This window comes from Panthera onca, chromosome B2, assembly GCF_046562875.1.
Source record: "Panthera onca isolate mPanOnc1 chromosome B2, mPanOnc1 haplotype 2, whole genome shotgun sequence".
NCBI classification, from domain to species: Eukaryota; Metazoa; Chordata; class Mammalia; order Carnivora; family Felidae; genus Panthera; species Panthera onca.
In genome coordinates, this window is record NC_138343.1 from 52,592,447 (window position 1) to 52,612,834 (window position 20,388).

Sequence of the window (20,388 nt, forward strand, 5' to 3'; positions counted from 1 at the left end):
AAGATATATGTGTCTATCCATTCTGTGGCAGCATTATTTACAACAACCAAGATAGTGAAGCAATCAATGTGTCCATCAATAGATGAAAGGATGAAGAAGATGTGGTACATATATACACAATGCAGTATTACTCAGCCCTAAGAAAGAATGAAACCTTGCCATTTGCAACAACATGGATGGACCTAAACGGTATTCCACTAAGTGAAATAAGTCAGAGAGGAAAAAATAAATACTACATGATTTCTCTCATATGTGGAATCTAAAAACCAAAACAAGCAAAGAAAAAAGCAGAAATAGACTCATAAATACAGAGAACAAACTCTGGATTGTCAGAAGGGAGTAGGGTATGGAGAATGAGTGAAATAGATGAAGGGTATTAAGAGGTATAAACTGCCAGTTATAAAACAAAGTCATAAGCATGAAATGCTCATGGAATATAGTCAATATTGTAGTAAGTTTGTATGGTGCAGAGGGTGACTACACTGACTGTGGCGATCGTGCATATAATTACTGAATTACTATGTTGCACCTAAAACTAATATTGAACTACCCTTTAGTAAAAAAAAAAAAAAAAAAAGAGAAATTTTATCAAATAAAATTAACAGGAAAAGGAGACATCATTGCCCTAAAAATAAATGCGCAATTTGCAGATGTTTCCTGAGTACTTGTCATGGGGTGGGTAGTTTAAATATTATATTTGTAGCAATTTATAAATATTACCTCACTAAACCCTTTAACATGTTTATATTATCATTAAGGATACCCATTTTACACTTACACACAAATAACGCAAAATACCTGAAGGGCCGTAAGGATATTTGCTAAGGCTTGTCCATATGTGTCATGGCAGTGAACAGCAAGTGCACTGGGTGGGACTTCTTTCATGACACTCTCCAACATTCTTTTCATGCTTCCTGGAGTTCCCACTCCAATAGTGTCTCCTAGAGAGATCTCATAACAGCCCATGCCATACAATCTTTTAGATACCTGTTGGGAAAGGTGAGAAGCTAGTAAAAAAAAAAAAATAATAATAATAATGGAAATGAACAAATTCAAACCCTGTTACTCCTTAGCAGACATCATCTACAAGTAAAAGTCATACCTGAGATCAGTTATGTATTCATGGGAAACACATATTTTAATTTTCTGGTCCTTTTCCTTGGTTATTAAATCCCAACTATTATATAAAAGTTTTAAAGACATTACTATAATTATCTTTTTCTAATATTCAAGTTGGCCTTAGAATCATAACTGTCCATCTCCTGTTCAGTTATGCAATTATAAGCTACAATTTCAATTATGGGAGGCTTACTTTCTCAGCCCTTTAAACAAACAGAAGCATTACAAATTTACTTTGGAAGTAGTATTTCTCAAGGCATGAGATTTGAGGTCACGTGATATCAAAAATACTTTCAGCTTTGTCACTAAGTAGTTGTGTGATTGGTAGAGTCACTTAGTATTTCTAACTTAATACTTCTGGTTCATGAATGGTTGCCAAGTAACCTGCAAATTCCCTTTATGTTGGATAACTAAGGTTAAGTCTAGATGACTCACTTAAGGTTGCTGGTCATGCATTCTTAATGCTTCCAATCTGCCTGTTACGCAGTTCTCTTCAGCAACTCCTCAGACATCCTCAGACATGGAGAGCCTGAGGGTATGTGTGGTCCATCCATAGACCTCATCCATGAGGCAAAAGGCAGCAAAGCAAGGGGCTTGGTGGACAGGTAGATTTGCAGCCTAGTTTTTGTGGAGCCTGAAGTTCTATCGTTTTGGAAGTGTTTTTTAAGAAAATAATATGTAATTGTGAATGCAAATTTATAAGGAGTTTTAGAAGGGTACCATATAGGTGAAGGACTAAAATATTTAAGCTTCTTTATTTTACAGTATATCTGCCTCTGTGTGCAAAGGTCTTCCTTAAATAGACTGGGATAGCACGCATTTGAAAAATCTGCAGCAAATTTCAAAAGTTCAAATGAAGGCACAAAAGAGGAATGGCTTTAGCCACATCAAAGGTTTATCCTAAGTTCTGAATTTCTAACAATGTCATCTTTAAGGACTATTATCTATTCCTGCAAAACTGCTCTCTAATGAAAGGAACTGGAGTCTCAGGATGAAGTAGAGGATCTCAAAGGAATGAACAGTGTACAGAAAAAGCAGTGTATACACTCTGATACAAGTGCCCAAGTATGCAGGACAAGAACACGGGATGATACCTGAACAATCAAAGCAAAGTTTAAGTGTGCATGTACAAACTTCCCTGACATTCTGATGGAATGTGGAAAGGTCACCCACTAAGTTCCACCCATGTAAAAATGTTTCATCTATGAACCCCAACATGAGCAGACTCAAATGTTATTTAACTTTGAATAGTTGTAGCCAATATATACATCTTCAGTGTCAAAATGAAACTACTGGTTAAGTGATCGATCTTGTCTTCCATGGTTCTCCTGAAACTTGGTTGTGCAGATGCAATCAACAGTAAGGAGAACAGCCTGCTTTTAAAAATATTATACATCATTTTACCAAGAACCAGAAAACCACAGGTATATCTTACTTCTGTCACTTTTTGTGGTGTGATGTTTCCTTCATACGGACAGCCCAGGGTGCAAGACACATACCTAAATTTAAAATATAGAGCCATATAAATATATAGATGATTTAAGTCATTTCCTAATTTCCATTTTATAAAAATGAATAGCTAAAAAGTCACCAAAAATATTTTTTACCCTAGTCCATTATTATTCTTAGAACAAAGAAAAACAATTTTGGAACATTTTTAACTTAACTCATTTTTTTTCTAAGAATGACAATTTGATAAATGTTATTTGATGGCAGATGGAGTAACAGGTGTTTATCTTGTGGAATTATTTATACTATAGCAGCATATGAACATTCAAAGCAGAAAATACCAGTGAACTACATAGTTTTATTTAAGTAAGTACACACATCCAACTGTTAAATATCTAGTTCTTTGGAATCATAGAGAAATAGCGAGTAGATGACTAACTGAATTTCTCTTCACTCCCATCTGGATCTTTTGGCCTCATTTAGATAGAGTCATTAATCACCCCAAAACTCCTAGAGTTGGCCACAACCTCAAAGTTCATCTTGTTTATCTCTCGTGGGTATACCTAAATCATCCTATACAGAAGAGCGTCTAGTCTACGTTTTAAAGGCTCCATATAAAGATATTCTGTAAGCTTCTTCAACAATTTACTCTAATAGAAAAAGTCAAGCCTTTCCTGAAATGATAATGATACTTTTCCATCTTAAAGTATTAAGCTTTAGAAAAAGCCTGTTTTAGCTATTTTCAGCTCAACACCAATCCCATTTTATTAAACTTTCCTCAGAGATTTTTACAACACTTGTATTAAAATAATGCATCATGTGTCTGATTGTCAGGGATGAAGCAATTCACATGAGTGAGAGAGGGGTGGTAGGAAATGAGGCTGGAGATCCAATTCTGTGAGCCAGAATATAACAGGCTTTAGATAATAAGGCCCTTGGAATGCCATGCCAAGGAGTCTGAACTTTGAGATCACTCAAAATTATTAGGTAACGTAGTGACAAGATCAGAGTAGTTTTCCAGAAATGTTAATTCTCCGGGAACTCTGGAGGTGGTTGCCAACAGAAAGGTGGAAGCAAAAACAAGACAAAAGATAATACCATATTTCCTTGATTCTAAGATGTTGTCCATTATAAGATACACTATAAATTTTATAACAGGTTTTGGAGTAAAAAAAATATACATATTAAATATATACATATATATTCAATGATTCAATACATACTCATTGATTCTAAAACCATAATCTAATTTCAAAAGTATTAAAATGTGAATAAAAGTTGTGTTTTGGAATTAAATAAACAATTCAGTAAGTCAAGTAAGCAGTAAAGAAGACAGAGGGATAAATAGGATAATTCAAGTACAACTTGAAAGTTATGCAGGAAATCATTTCTCTGCTCTTGCAATTACTATAATTATCTTATTTGAATAACCTGTATAAATTTAAACAAAATATGTAGAAAGAAAATGTTCTATAAACCTAACACTTGGAAAAGGTGGCTAAAGATGGAAAAGAACATTTTCGATTCAGATATAATGATTACAGATAAATAAATGAATAATTACTTCATTCTGAACCCAAAATATCTAGATGTGGTTCAATACAAAATCCAAGCCATCCATTTACATGCCATCCCTCTAAATATGAAAAACAATGTAAGAAAAAAAACAACAAATTCAAAACGATATAAAGCAAACCAACCTTTCTTGCATTCTTTACTATCTGGCCGTAACTACCCTTTGGTAACATAACCTGCATTTTCATTCACTCAAGTTTTCCCTCAGACTCCTTCCCAGGCCTAAGGTTTGCCTGGTCTCCATTCTTCACTGCATTTCATCTTCCTATTTTCTATTCCATCCTTGTGAGCCACTTCTCTCACCTATTTACACATGAGGCTACTTTCCCCCCCAAAACAAATGTGATGGTTCTCTACTACGTTCATTAGCTTACTTTAACATCCTATAAGCACAGGTTGGCAAACGAAGACCCATAGGCCAAATCCTGCTCATTAGTCTTTTGCAAGTCAAATTTTATTGGAACAATGCCATGCCTATCTGTTTACCTATTAACCATGGCTATTTCTGCACCATAAGAGTTGAATAGGAGCACAGAGATTATCTGACCCACGAAACCTAAAATATTATTATCCAGTCTTTTACAGAAAAAGCTTGCTGCTGGTAAAAAGTGAAACATTTTCATGAGTATGAAATGGCCTCCCCCATGATAAAAATAGTCTATATTGTCCGCTTTGAATAGTAGCTAAAGTCAATTTCTATAGCAATCTATTAGAGTGGTTCTCAAACTTGCCTGCACAGAATCACCTGGGGAGTTTAAAAGCCAAAACTCTAATGGTTGACACACTCCAGGCCAATTAAATCACAAACCTGAGGAACTAAATTCAATCACCAATAACTCAAAATAATTTCTAAAGTTCCATTTAGAAACTTGCCAAAATTGAAAACCACTGAAACATCAGCAATACTACCTCCCCTTGAACGCCTGATTTATTCCCTTGTAAAAAGTGTTAATACACCGATTTTAGTCTCAAGAATCTCACTACTATGCCCCAGCACTTTTTATCTATTTTCAATTGGCTGGTAGTTCAACTTCTCACAGATCTATCTTGAATCATTTCTATTCTGCTGAAGCCCCAAACTGCAACCTCTCCATTTCTTATTTTATCCCATTTCTTACTTCTTTTTTACTGAACTACACCGTTTAGTTCTTTCAGTAATGGTAAAGTTTTGCAGACTATTTTGTCACCAAATAATTTTACTTCACCTTCATTAATGTTTAATAGTTTGGTTAGGTATAAAATTCTAGGTGAACAGTCATTCTGCTATTTTGAGCATATTTCACTAGCTCTGGTCTCAGTTTTGCTGACGAGAATTTTGCTATTTAATGGTAATTCTGTTATAGCAATTTTAAAGTAATTTGTTCTCTACTTTTTGGATTCTCTGTTTATATCTAATATTCTGCATTTTACTATGAGAATGTCAGGACTTATACTCCTTTAATATTAACACTGATGTTTTTCCTCAAATCTAGAAAATCCTCAAGGTACTAGTTCATCAAATCTATCTAACATTTACTTTCCCTGCTTTCTCCTTCTGAAAATTCTGTGAGGCACTCTCTCTTAACCTCACTTTGAAAAGTTCTATTACATTTTTCTGTGTTTTATTTTTGCAGTTTCCTTGAATACTACTTCTAGTCACCAATACCCCTTTCAACTGTATGTAATCTGCAGCTGAATGCAATCATTTCCTTTATAAATGTATTTGTCATTTCAGGAATTGTTCCTTTTTGTAAAATCTTCATCATTTTCATAAAGATCTATTATGTTCTTCCTTTGCCTCTGTATTTTAAGGGGTTAATTTAAATTCTTCAGATTGTTCTATTTCCTTCTTTTCTGTTAAAGTTTTCCTGCTTTTTCTTTTTGCTTCTTTCTCTCCTAGGGTAGTTTGTATCGTCATGTGGTTTGTAATTTTTACTGTATCTTTTCATGGTGATTTTAGTTTCTATGGGAGTTTCATGAGACTCTTGAGTTATTCAAGTGTCTCTATAAACAATATATGACTGCCTTTTGTCCTTGCCCAGTGGACTTTACCAATTCTTGGACAAATTTCTACCTTAATTTCTTATTTGGGGTTTCCATAATATTCCACAAATTCCACTGACTTTGCATTGGCAAAGAGGAGATTCCAGGCTCCAAGAATCATCACTTTAAAATGCATGTTTTAGTAGAACATCTATCTTAAATCATGTCGACGTTAAAATCCCATTTTCGAGCCACTAGGAATTTTATCTGAAATAGATACCTCCAGGTGCTAGTGGCATCAACCTGCAACCTCACCACACTTTCTTTGATGAATCCTGAGGACTTTCTTTTCTGAGTTTAGCTATATGTTTCAAAAATGGTTATTTTCATATGTTTGTAATGGGAACAGAAAAGGGAGTCTTTGCATCAGTTCAGTCCCCCATAGTCTCTGTCTTTCATCATTATGCAGATAGATAACTCAAGGAACAACTCCAAGTCTCAGGAACATTACAAATTGGTTTCCTGACACATTGACATGACATGTTAAGCTCAGCATGTCAAAAATGATGCTCATTCTTGCTTCCCCTGCATTTGCCATTAAAAAAAATGCAGTCATTTTCAGAGTCTGTCCTGCCAAATCACTTAAAGGTCACCTTTGAGAACATATTCAATAACCCAGATACCCTGGTTCTTCCCTTCCAGCCTCTGTTGCATGTGATGTCTGCTAGTGCCAGTCCAAACATACAGAACAGTCCCTGAGTATTTTCTTCAGGACAGCTGCATACATCTGCCAAGCGCTCTCCTTGCCTCTGGTCTCACACCACTCACTTGTACACTAATACCTATTGACAAAATACGAGGACTACAGCATAGATCTGATTAGTTTTACACTTCGAAAATCTATAGTGACTTGCCATCGTCTACCAAGTAAACTTGGTATTCAAGTTCAGCAGTTTGTGAAACCTCTTTCTACCCCTCTCCCACTATACACCCTGAAAAACTCCCCTCTCAGTGGAAGTAAGCTCTTTCCTGTTACCTAAATGCTTTTTGAGATTTCTCTTCACTATGCCTTTGCTCTTTGTACATTTCTTACCCTGCCTGAAAAGACCATTATTTCTGATTATGTTTCCCTATATTTACCTATCTTTAATGACTTCATTTTATTGACACCTTCTGCATTAAGTTTCTCCACATAACCCCCGAGAAATTTAATATAGTATTACTTTAAACTTGAATAGGATCTGTCTGTATGTCTCTTAATGTATTTGCCTTTTTTGACAGTTAAATAACAATTTCTATATATACTATTTTCTCAGTCTGCTAGAAACTCTTTGAAGTTTGGCTACTTTTTCATTTTCATATTCCATACATTATCACTAGACAGTACATTATATAAAACATTCAGCATTTCTTAAATGAATTCATGCACAAATTTGTTATTTAAGGTGCCATTTTCATTATTTAATTAGTTTTCTATGAAATTCCTGATCTTTACTCTAAATATGTAGCTACATCCAGGCTATTAATGCACTTACTTCTAAATCCTGTAGCTAATGATAGTATATGAGTTCAGACTTAGAACAAAACCTTAAACACTATATAGGATGACAGAATAAAAGAATGGCCAATCATACTGAAGCTAATTGTGCTAACATTAAAGGCATGGTGTTACAATAAATTCTGTGGATGGAAGGGTGAGTTATTTTTATTTGTGCTTGTGAAGGCCATTTATCAATATTGTGCAAAATCATGATAAAAGAGAAACTGAGGCAATCAAGTCTTAACAACTTTATCTGGTGAAACTGAGTCATGAAAAAGCACCTACATTGAGGCCTTACCCAAGGCCTTCCCACTATTATCCTCTGTCCTTTAAAATCATTCTGGCAAAAAGAAACAAAAACGATGAGCCTGGAATAAACGTCACAAATACTTGCAATGGAAACAATCAATGACTGCTATCCTCAGAAGAGAAAAACAATGCCAAGATTGAAGAGGTGACATGTAATGTCAATTAAACATAATTAAGACGTTTAAATGTAGGAGCTGTTTTGATGCAGTCATGCACAGTATGTCTGCCTATAAACAATACAAAATAGCATTCCATTACTAATAAGCCAACCGAAAACAGATTGTGAGAGCCTGCTAAGCACTTAACACTACAGATAATGTAAGAAATAAATACTGTCCCTGGGTCTCAAGGAGCAATTCTGCTAATTCTCTTTTTGCCCTGAAATGCTAATTTCATGAGAAATGACAAAACATGCTCTTCAAAGGCTCTATATGAAGGCTGTTTAGTGATGACTACACAACACAGCTTACACATATTAACTATTGCTGGGTAGGTGTTATTCTGATACACAGCAGTGCCAGATTAATATGTAAGGCTAAAAAAAAGTATACCTTCAAACAAACCATATGTATGACAGAAAATAGTTTTAACAGATGTCTCATTTTTAGAGTTTTATGTACCATGTTTTGGTAAATGAGGTTTTGAATTGCTCTTCAAATTTTTTCTTCCAGGCCAATAGAAAGTTCTCAGTCTAAGATATTGGAAAGGAACTTGGCCAATCAACTGTACACTTGAAAGATGGTGCCATATATGCAAGTGAATTCCCCTGGGGTAGACTGTCCAATGGAAGGTATTTGCTACATTAGTCATGAGAAACATGGTGTATTTAAAACACTGAGACTTAAATAAGGAAACTCACTATCACGCTCACCAATATTACTACTACCTTCAAGATCAGCATCAGAATCCATAATAGCATGTTGTATTATGCAGAGGAAAAATAAGAAATACATGTGCAACATAACGTAAATAGTTTGGCTAAGAAACAGGTTGCAAGTTCTTAAATAAGTTTGTGTTCAAAATTATCTCTTAACGGGAAAACCAATGAAAACTGGCCACTTTGAGGGAGAGGAATCTGCACTTACTTCATGACCATTTTATAGGTTAGAAATTATACAGAGCTAAGCAACTCATCAAAAAATAATTAAGCACAAGAATTTCCTAATATTAACATTAATTTCATCGAAGAAATTGGCCACTAATACACATAATACAATTTTATCCAGAAGCTGTTAAACCAGACTGGATTATTATTTCTATGGGATAAGCAGAAAGCAGGTGGTGATGGTCATAGATCAAGAGATGCATAAAATATGCACTTTAGAAAAACAAAAGTGAAAATGACCATTGAGACTATCCCAACATAAAAAGCTTTTTTCATTGTATAGTAAATCATCAACAAAACAAAAAGGCAAACTACCAAATGGGAGAAGGTATATGCAAATGATATAACTGATAAGGAGTTAATATCCAAAATATATAAAGGACTTATACACCTCAACATCAAAAAAAAATCCAATTAAAAATGGGCAAAACACCTGAATACCTTTATCCAAAGAAGACATACAGATGGCCAAGAGACTCATGAAAAGATGTTCAACATCACTCATTACCATCAGGGAAATGCAAATCAAACCACAAGGAGGTATCACCTCACACCTTTCAGAAGAGCTAGTATGAAAAAGATTTAAAAAATAGAAAGTGTAGATGCTGAAGTGGAAAAAAAAGACCCCTTGTGCACTGTTGGGGGGGAATGTAAATTGAGGGTCACTGGAAAAACAATATGGAGGTTCCTCAATAAATAGAAATTCCATACCATCCAGTCATTCCACTACTGGGTATTTACCCAGAGAAAACAAAAACACTAATATGCAATGTAAACCATTACCACATCCTAAAATGATCTTTGGTTTTTCTGTATCTAAAAGTTATATATGATTGTCTATATTAACTACTAATTTGTCTTTTATTCCTTGTTCTCATTATTTTGCACATTTTTTTCTGGGAATTTGAGGAATCCAGCAGTTACGGTTCATAGTTAAATATTTTTGCATTTTGTAGTTTTTTAAAACAAAGTATGGTAATTTTGTTTGGCTTCCAGGAAAAATGGTACAAAACTACCTTCTTTCAACTTTTAGTAGGCTCAACCTTTCAGAGTAATCATGGTTCAGATCATTTGAAGTCATTTTACAGAAGAGACCTAAGATATAATTATGTAAAAAGTTTTGCTTTGATATGCACAACTGCTGACCTTTTGAATTTGTAATGTATATTTCTAAGCCTTTTAGTAGTGAAGTTAATAATGGCTCCTTAGTGATAGTTTCCTTTTTAAAAATAATATTCTCACAAAGAGAGTATGTGATTCTTGTGACCTCATTTAAGGTAGGTCAATACTCAGACAAAAAGGAATAAAACTAAATGTCTCATATATTAGTGCACTACTTCATATCTTGAAGACGTTTCAATTTTGGAAGGATCTTGACAAACCAAGAGATAATAATTTCAGGAAATGCATTGATAAAAATAGAGAAAATCATTACATGTATCACAGACTTTTATTTTTCTTTGCCTTTTTAACTTTTTAAAAATTTTGATATTAGAAAAATAACCTAGATATTTTAAACATGTCATATGAATTACACATTAAAAATGAAGTCCAAAATGTAGACATTTCATTGCTCATTCATATATAATGTATATTCAGTGGTAGTTAGCTGACTTTGCATTTTATGTCAATGATCTGGCATGGTATGTTTTTGCAATGTGTCCCAGATGTTATGTAAAGTTCTGAGCACATATAAAAAATGTGTACACATGCATGTGTATATGTGTGTTACAGGATGGGGGGGAATCAAACCACAGCCTTAATAACCTTAATAAAAGCTGCTATTTAGACCATATGAAGGTTTACTATTTTTATTAAAATTTAAATGGTTTTAGTGAGCATTTATAAAATGTGTACTGCCTTATGGCCTTTAAATCTGACAGCTGATGACATAAATTTTCTGGACGGTGATCAAGTACATGTTGACGCAGCTGTTGCCATGTTGCCATAGTAAGATGCTGAGGTGTCTGCTTCAGTTTCAACTAGTTGAACATGATTCTTTTTCTTAACTGAGTACCAATGACCTATGACTTCTAATATTGCGTATCTAAATTCTAGATTGCCAGCAAAAATAAAATCTAATTTAAACTCTATTAACATTTGGGGGAGTAGGAAGATAATTCTCATCTGCACAAAGAGGGAACTCACATACTAAAAGGCCTATTTCTAAAAATGAATACTGTTTCAGAAGATCTAGGAGTTGTGCTCAAAGGAACAAAATCTGCATTGGAAAACACACATTTATTTATTGTATACTTCTGCAGTAAGTCTCTAAGGTACTCTGCTGATGGCATTGGACTGTGAGTCAGTTTTTGTCCATCTTGCACTTTGTACCCTTCTTATTAAGGCCTGGCAAACTTTTTAAGTTATAGCATGGTTAGAAGTTTCTTTATTGGGGTGCCTGGGTGGCTCAGTAGGTTTAGCATCCAACTCCTCATTTCAGATCAGGTCATGATCCCAGGGTGGTGAGATCAAGCCCTATGTCAGGCTCCATGTTGAGTGTGGAGCCTGCTTGAGATTCTCTCTCTCTCTCACCCCCTAACCCCCTCCCCAACTCACACACACTTTATTAAAAAAAAAAGTTTCTTTACTGATGGGACAATATTAGTTGCTCAAAACTCAGTATTCAAGAGGATTTAAGATTTCTATTAAATATATTACCTATTCTACTTTATAAGAGAAAAACAGATAATAAAGTATGATATTAAACAATTTATGTTTACATCCATCTTCTAACATTAAAAAAACTTCCTATTTGAAGTGCAAGCTGCACATGCACTTTACTTTGCACAGTTATGTGTTTTCAAATTTCCAATGAGTGACTTTACTGTAAAATCTATACTCCATATTTAAAGATGCATTAAAATACAGTAGCTTCTTCATTTTTCCCATTCTTTAAAAAGAAAGAGACAAAACAGCTTATATATGTTTGAATTTAGAAACTTGTAATACATGGTTTTGTAGTTATTCACTTTTTTTTTGCCTTAAGAATACACATCCTTTATTTTCTGTCTATGGATACACATTTCTTGGTTTATAAATTTTTCTTGCATGTGCTTTCCATGATGTGTATATTTTAATTACAAAAACAATTTTGTATCTTTAAAAACTCATGCTGAAAACTATTGCTATGGAGAGAGGAAAAATAAGCTAACAAAAGTAAGCAAACCAATAAGACAGTTCCCCATGGTGTGGTCTAATTCTATTTGCTCTCCAAAGGACCTTGGTTGAATTCTAACCCTTTTCTAATGTTGTCACTCAAAATTGGATCCACTTGTCTTTCTCATTAACCACTAAACCTCTCCCTGCCACTACGGATTTTTCTCTCCTCAACTGAAGGAAGTAAACCTGTATCCAAATCTAATTATAGCTATCAGACTTGTCTTATGAATGCTATACGTCTTAATTGATTTCCATGAGAAGACTATCATACCACTATAATTATAAAAAGCAATAGAAAATTAGCTAATGTCTTAGAAACAAATTCCTTCTTAAGTGATCATTTATTATACATTTCATAGAACATGGGTCTGGGAGTAGAGCCTGTTTGCAGTACATGCTCCAACTGCTGGTTCTGGAAGCAGGTAAGAATCAAAGCAGATCTTCTCTCTCTTCCTCTTCCCCATTTACCTTTGCTTTTGGGTCACACAGAGAAAACAGGGAAATCGACTGTTGAAAGGGATGTTGAATGAGGGGAAAGATGGGCCGAATTTCCTGGTGCAGCTTGAAGGTTCAATTTTATGTTTTAAATACTCAATTGAAGGTCTACATAAAATAATTTTGGAACAAAAAGTCATAGGTCTTAAAAATTTTTTAAAGATGTGGAAACCACATTAGAGGGTTCCTTTGCAAATGGTACTACGAGTATACACAAATTGATCAACCCAACAGTAGGCTGAGATGAAAAGATAGTTGCATTTGGGTAAGTGTTAATAAGATGAGTAACAATGTCAGGTTTGCAAAGTCAAGTTGGCCTCTGATCTTGGAGCACTATACCCTCTAGGCTAGATAAACTCTAATAATTATTAAGGTATTCACAAGACAGATCACTATACAGTGATGGCCTGATCATACAAGGTACAAAAGACACCCTACATATATTATGAATGCTAAAATAATAACTACATAGTTCATATACGAACTTAAACAATAGATAGTAACTAACTAGAATTTGTGGAATTTCATAAATACCCTCGTGCTGGAATATTCATGTGCCTTGCCGACTTAACAACCTCCTCAAACTTTTCCATGCTTTCTTCAATAGAACAGTTAATATTCTTCTTGCTAAAGGATTCAGATGCGGCACCAAAAACTGATATCTCGGTGGCTCCGGCAGCAACCTGAAAAAAGAGAATTATGGGCAAAAACAATTAACTTAAAATATGTAAATGATAGCAATAGAAGAAATATTAATTACTCAATAAAGGCATACATGTATTCATTAACATTTGCCTTGGAATTCACAATTAGAGTCTTCTCATCTTGCCACATAAGCTCTTTTCAAACTTAAAAGTATTTCGTGATAAAATAATTCCCCAAGCTGCAACACTCTATGAATCTATGAATCTATGAATCTATGAAGTACAGAATCTATGAAGTACAGAAAACAGTGATGATGTTCCAATTTAATTTCATCTTTCCTAAATTATGTGTAGGTATCAAAAATATTTTAACTGTAATTATGGAAAATACTGGCACCCCAATAAAGCCTTTTAATATCTATGGAAAACATTATTTTTAGACCAATTATTAAAGAGTAGTAAATGCTTTCTGTACTCCTCTTCCTATAACCTAACAGAAAAATGTTTTCCAATTCATCATTTAGAGTTTGCGCCAAATTTTTTTCCTGTCTCTTAAGCTAGCTTCCATTGTTTCATACCTTGACTGCTACAACATACTCTTGCATGTCTAATGTCTTAATCTTCTTGCCTAGTCTTTAAATCCAAAATATTAACCTAATATTTTTCCCTTTTGCCATCTTAAGTCCTTTCCCCAGACTTCTCCAGTGATCTGTTTTCAAATATCACATTTCCTCATTTTCCAGCTGGATTTTTTAAGACTTTCTATTAATGTATCTGTAGCGCTGTGCCTAGATTCTCCTCTCTTTCGGATACCCTATTAACGTATTAAGAAAAAAAAATCTTTTTTTTTAATCCAACATTTAAAAAACACCAATTGGCTTCCAGTCCTCCACCAAAAATAAATTTTTAACTTCTAAAATCAAAATTCTATTTTAATACTTACTGTGTGCCAGAATTTTAGTACTTTTGTGTGTTCTATCTGTAACCCACAATCTTACCCATTTTACAGATGAGAAAACTGTGGCTCAAAGAGGCTAAATAACTAGCACAAAGTCCCAAAGCTACTATAAGTTATCAAGTCATGCTTTGAGAACAGGCATGCCTCACTCCCAAGCCATGTGTTCCATCCCATTATTTGCCCTTCCAAGCTATTGTTGAGGGTGTACTCTCAGTTCTTGTCTTTTTCAAGGTGGAGACATTCGTTACTTTGTTAGGACCAACGACAGCAATATTTATAATTTCTTAAAATGCCTCTTTCTTTAGAGTAGAATAAAAAACTTACACCAAAATTAACAAAAGAAGAATGGTTTTAACAAAGATACACAACAGGTGATATATCAATGAGCATCTACAACCTCAACTTTATGCAACACAGTCCCAAATACAAAAGTGAAAAATAATAATTAACACCAGAAATAGCTGGTGAAAAACTTTTACGACAAAGCATTTAAGCACAACACCTCAAGCCTTCTTAATATTGCCTTGATTCCTCTTGTATGTGTCATTATCAAAGATTTTTTTTTCACATATAAATTCTTAAATCACATAGGATTGGGAGAAACAAGCCAGAAGGGGAGAATAGGGAAAGTTGTTAGAGGCAGTTGTAAGTAACAGTGGTTAGCTTCACCTACAGGGAGGGAACATCAGCAACAAAAAGCTGATCCAAAAAAGTTGGCAAAAATGATCCACTACAATAACACTAATATCGTACTGAGAAATGTTTAAGTTAAATTCTGTATTCCTTATTTACAAAGGAAACACAAAATATACTTTCGAAAGAACTTCAGCAAAATGGATAACTATTTTTGTGTTTTGATTCCTGAATGGTTAAAATGGAAGGGCCATTTATGTGGAACACTTTAGTCCATACCAATACCATGGAGTTACAGATCACCAGGTATTCGTGTGCATACATTAGCATTTATGCAGGGTAACAAGGGAACCACATTGGATACTGTTTTAACTTTGTAAAGATCCTTAAAACAGCAAGAAGCATTGATTTTAAAATAATTCGCAGCACACTTACAGCACGGTGAAAACCCTGAAGATTAGGAGTAAGGACAGGATATCGAACTCCTGGGTATTGATGAATGCCTTTCATCACTTCAGTGTGATCAGCCATCTGAAATATGTAATAGTTATATACAAATATTTAACTTTAAATATTTTGTCAAGCAAATGTTTCATTTTTCAAGAAGGTTATAATTACTCATGCAATTATATTCTAAAATTAATGTCAGAAATAATAAAGCTCTGTCAAGATAGCTAATGATAAGTAGTTCGTAAGGTCATAAATACATAAAAACTAGATCTGGGTTTAACTTATTCACATAAGAGGATCTGGTTAAATGAGTGATTATGAATAGTCAGCAACTCTCTACTATTTTCACTTGGCTGATCTTTGGTCTCCTGCTTTTATTTCACAGCCCAACCTTCAAATACTCCTGAGACTGGGGAAAATTTTAAAAGCAATATGCCATGCTTTTAACTTCCATGTGAAAATCTCACATCCAGATAATTTTCAGTGTATGAAATTTTACATTATTTAGTAAAAAATTACATATCTTTTAGAATACTTTAACAAGGCTGAAATCATAGTATATACGTTATTTGGCTAGCATGGATGTTTCAGTAAGAGTCATAGTGCTCTCTGAATTATCAGATTTACTATTTGTTCTTATAATGCAAACAAATGCATACAATGGAGTAACAAACAGGAAAATTTAACCCATCTCTCCAAGACTTTATTTTTCTATATTTTCTGTGATCCTATAAAAATCAACTTTATAGAATCAAAGTTACTAGTTTGCCACAAAGTCTATTATTTAGCCTCCTAGAGCAAATAACTGATGATCAAATCTCATAATCAGCACATAGACAAATTATCACTGACATACCATGAGCTTTATATAATTCAGAATAAATTATGGCATAAACAATAAATATAAGGAATAATACAGAAACAATGAAAAGTATGAAAAATGAGCATGGGGAAAGCTATAGAAACATACACCAAACCAAAATCTTTACCTTCAATATGGGAATGGATAATGAAAGACTTGTTTTTTACCTATATATCTTGGCTTGTTACAACAAGTATTTTTAATTTTAAAATGCAGTAAAAATTAATCAAAGTACAAATGCTTTTCTTAATAGAACTACACAGTTTAAATATATTAAATATTACAATATTTACTCCTATTAGCCCCTTAGTCTTACTCTCAGTGAAATGCCAGTGGAATTAAGTAAATGAGTTTTAAATACATTTTAAATTGAAAATTAAATATTTAAGATGCAAAAAAAGTGCCTCCCATTGACTGCCATCCTACCTTATTGACATTTAAGTCTCCAAGTTTCATACAATCCCAGCACATTTACTTCTGTCTAAAACATGATTCTTGCTTACTTATTTCTTAGAGATCACATCCACTGTCTGCCAACCAATAACTGCATTCTTTACAACGACTATCCCCGATGGTCATCTACAGTGCATAAAAGCCAATGCTCTAATTTCATGCTGAGACTATTTGACTTTAAACCAGATGTTTATTAAGCACCTACTGTGTCCAAACCCCTATGCTAGGCCTTGTGGTAAATATAAATACAGGAAAGTAAGGTCCTTGCACTAAATAATTTGCTTTATAGTTGGGGAGATAGCACAGATGCACACACAAACATAACCATTCAAAGGAATATAGTGGTTGCCAGTCAGAGCACAGGTTATAAGAGTTCAGAATGGGGAAAGGTTAGTAGGACCTTTAATAGCCTAGAAAAATTTTAAGAGGTATGGAATACAAACTGCAGAACATGACTATAGCATATTAAAATTTAAAAAGATATGGCCACAACAGTATTTGTAATTCCACATACTCTTCCAGAAGTTCAACAATTCCTATCAATAGGTGAACTATATTTACTTCCCACTTGAACCTGGGCAGATTTGTGATTACACCAAGCAATAGAATATAGCAGAAATGATAATATGTGACTTCAGAGCCTAGGTCATAGAAAAGTACACAGCTTCCACATGGCTTTCTCTTTGGGGGAAGCCACTGTGGGGAAATCAGCTAACAGGCTGTGAAAAAAAAAAAAATTAGCTCATGCAGAGAGGCCATGTGTGGCAGCTCATGTGGAAAGTAACATGTGAAAAGAAACTAAGGCCCCCAGACAACAACCAGCATCACCCCTAAATTTATTACTGAAGAAGCATTCAGATGACCTTAGCCTCCAGCATTCAAGTCACTCACATGAAGCCCCAGACCTTGTGGAACAAACAAGGTGTCCTCCTGGGCCCACCCTCAGATTTCATGAGCAAAGCAAATGCTTATTTACACCAGTAAGTTCTCAGGTAATTCATTACATAGCCATAGAAGCTGAAACACAGAAAAATCAATAGGGTTGGAAAGGAGGGAGGGGTGGGGCAGCGGTAGCAATACATAATCTGGCTAGAGAAGATTATGGGTAAATAATGTGGGAATGGATTATAAATGAAGATAGGGGACTATACACTGGGATGTGTCCTTGAGTTAGGTTCACATTATTCTAAAAATACAGCATTTATCATGAGGTCAACAGGAAAGCCATGGGGAGTGTGTGTTGAATTAGCCAAAGATTGGGATAAATGCAGTATTTTTGGAAAGATACATCCGGGAGAGATGCAAAGGGCAGTATGGAAAAGAAGTGACGCAATTGTCGGGCACTTGTGAGAATGCAGCATGCAACAAGTTCCAGAGAAATGGTACTGGGAATAGAAGTCCCAAGAAAAATTAATAGGATACAGTGCGATATTAGTGTAAGGAAGAGGACTTTACTCAAAAATGTAATCCTCATTATTATACAGCCTTCTTTTTATTTTAAAAAAAAATTTTTAATGCTTATTTATTTTTGAGAGAGAGAGACAGAGTGTGAGCAGAGGAGGTGAAGACAGAGAAGGGGACACAGAATCTGAAACAGGCTCCAGGCTCCGAGTTGTCAGCACAGAGCCCGATGCGGGGCTCGAACTCATGGACCGTGAGATCATGACCTGAGCTGAAGTAGGACGCTCAACCTACTGAGCCACCCAGGTGCCCCATATAGCCTTCTTTTTAAATTATTTAGCATTTGTGCATATTTCAACACAGTCCTTCACTACATATCTATGAATTTAGCCTTTAGGCCTGATGCTACAGGGTGAACTCTATCTGTATCTCTCTCTCTCCCTCTTTCTCTGTCACACACACACATACATAAATGCACATGCTAACATATACATACAATTTACAATAAAAAATTAGAGTACTACTAATTTCAATCAAAGAAAAGCAAAGTTACTACTAGTTCTAGGGAAGTGTAATGAAATCTGAAACAATACTCTTACTAGAGAGTAATATTAATCAATCCTACTAGTGCTTATGGTCTAGAATGTTTAAATGTTCATTAGAAACATTTATATTATATAACAGAAATGAATAAATTGTTTCTGTAACCAATATACAGATTTGGTTAACGTATGCATCATAAAGTAGCATAAAGAGCACAAAACAAATTTTAATCTTTAAGAAATACAGATCATATTGACCTGTATGCTAGTATTTCATTCTACATGTAAATTAACCAAAATATTGACTCACGATGAAAAAGCAATGATTTAACAGATGTTTTAATCACTAAAACTAGAAAGCAGAGATGATAGTATCAAAATTCCTATGTGATAAAAGTTAAGCTTTGATAATCACTGAAGATACCTTAGTAAAATTATAATACATGAATTTGAATCCAACAAATCAGTACTTTTTCCTTCTTTGAAATAGCCACAGTATAATGAGGTCATTCAAGAAGTAATAGCAGTCTATCTAAATTTGGTCAATAAAGACAGTTATATAAAGAGCTTTAGAAAATCCTGATGGGGTGTAATTTTATTACAATGAATAAAATAGAACAGGTTTCAGTTAAAGTATATACTTTCAGCTGAAGGTATAAAATTCTTGCCTTTTTTTTTCCCTCTTAGGAAGTTTATGCTATACTTCAATCTTGATGTTATTTTAATGTCTCAGATTTAACTGTTATTCAAGCAATAATGGAACGATTCCTTTACAGCACTATTTTGACAATTTAACGAAAACTTTCTACATCTGGTTTGATTTAACGTATTTTAAAGATTTTCCTATGACTTTTAAGATCATAAAAATCCCATAATTTGGTTGATAACATGCTTTGCTATCACCTGGCCACAGTCTGGAAATGGCAACACCTATGTCTATCTGGCCAACAAAACAGGTTATACCATGGTTAATCAATTTCTTAGGCATCCACATTTTTATATATGAATTGAAATAATATTTTGCAACATGTTGCAAGGGCATTATAGATATGAAAAAGTTCATAAAGATTAGAGTGTAATAGGCATATAGTTTAGAGATTGCATTTGCTACTGTCATGGGTTAATTAAATTTAGACACTCCACATAATATATGTTTAGATATCTTATTAATATTTTGTCATTATCTGAATTCTATAATCTCCCCAAAATACACAGTGCCCTCATCCAAATTCCCTGAGTTTACTGGGATTTCAAGATATTGCACATGTATATAGTCATAAACAATAACAAAGTTTCTCATAAACTTAGAAAAAAACAGAAGTTTCAATTATATCTTGTACACAAACTATTACATTTATATTGATGGCATACCAAAGTTAATTTTAAGAAATCCTAACACCTTAAAAATCATTTTTAAAATTTCATGATTTTTATATTGATTCAGAATTTCATACACTTACTACATATTTAACATGGCATAGATAAATGAAGCAGACAGTCCATACACACTTAATACACAGGCCAGTGGGGAAGGAAATGTGTGTATATGTGTACATAACAAATCACAAATGTCCTGTGATCTGGAGTTTTAAGTAGCACAGATAAGAAAGCATTTTTCTTGGTAAACTGAACTAAAATAATGACAAATAGTTAAGTGTTGTCTAGGCTAAATGTAAGTAATTCAGGGGTCTGGTTTTTAACAGAGGAAATTATTCATGAGAGTTTGATG

At 34.0% G+C, this 20,388-nt stretch overlaps 1 protein-coding gene across 3 annotated transcripts in view; it reads right to left on the reverse strand.

Moving 5' to 3' along the window:
• HMGCLL1 (3-hydroxy-3-methylglutaryl-CoA lyase like 1) overlaps positions 1-20,388 on the reverse strand; it is a 191,553-nt gene that overhangs the window by 100,566 nt on the left and 70,599 nt on the right. For all 3 annotated transcript variants that reach the window (XM_078447022.2, XM_078447023.2, XM_060615783.3), the window contains 4 exons: positions 15,387-15,482; positions 13,251-13,399; positions 2,555-2,618; positions 799-987 (listed from right to left, as the gene is read on the reverse strand). In XM_078447022.2, the coding sequence (XP_078303148.1) occupies positions 799-987; positions 2,555-2,618; positions 13,251-13,399; positions 15,387-15,482 (498 nt within the window). The remainder of the gene's footprint in view (positions 1-798; positions 988-2,554; positions 2,619-13,250; positions 13,400-15,386; positions 15,483-20,388) is intronic.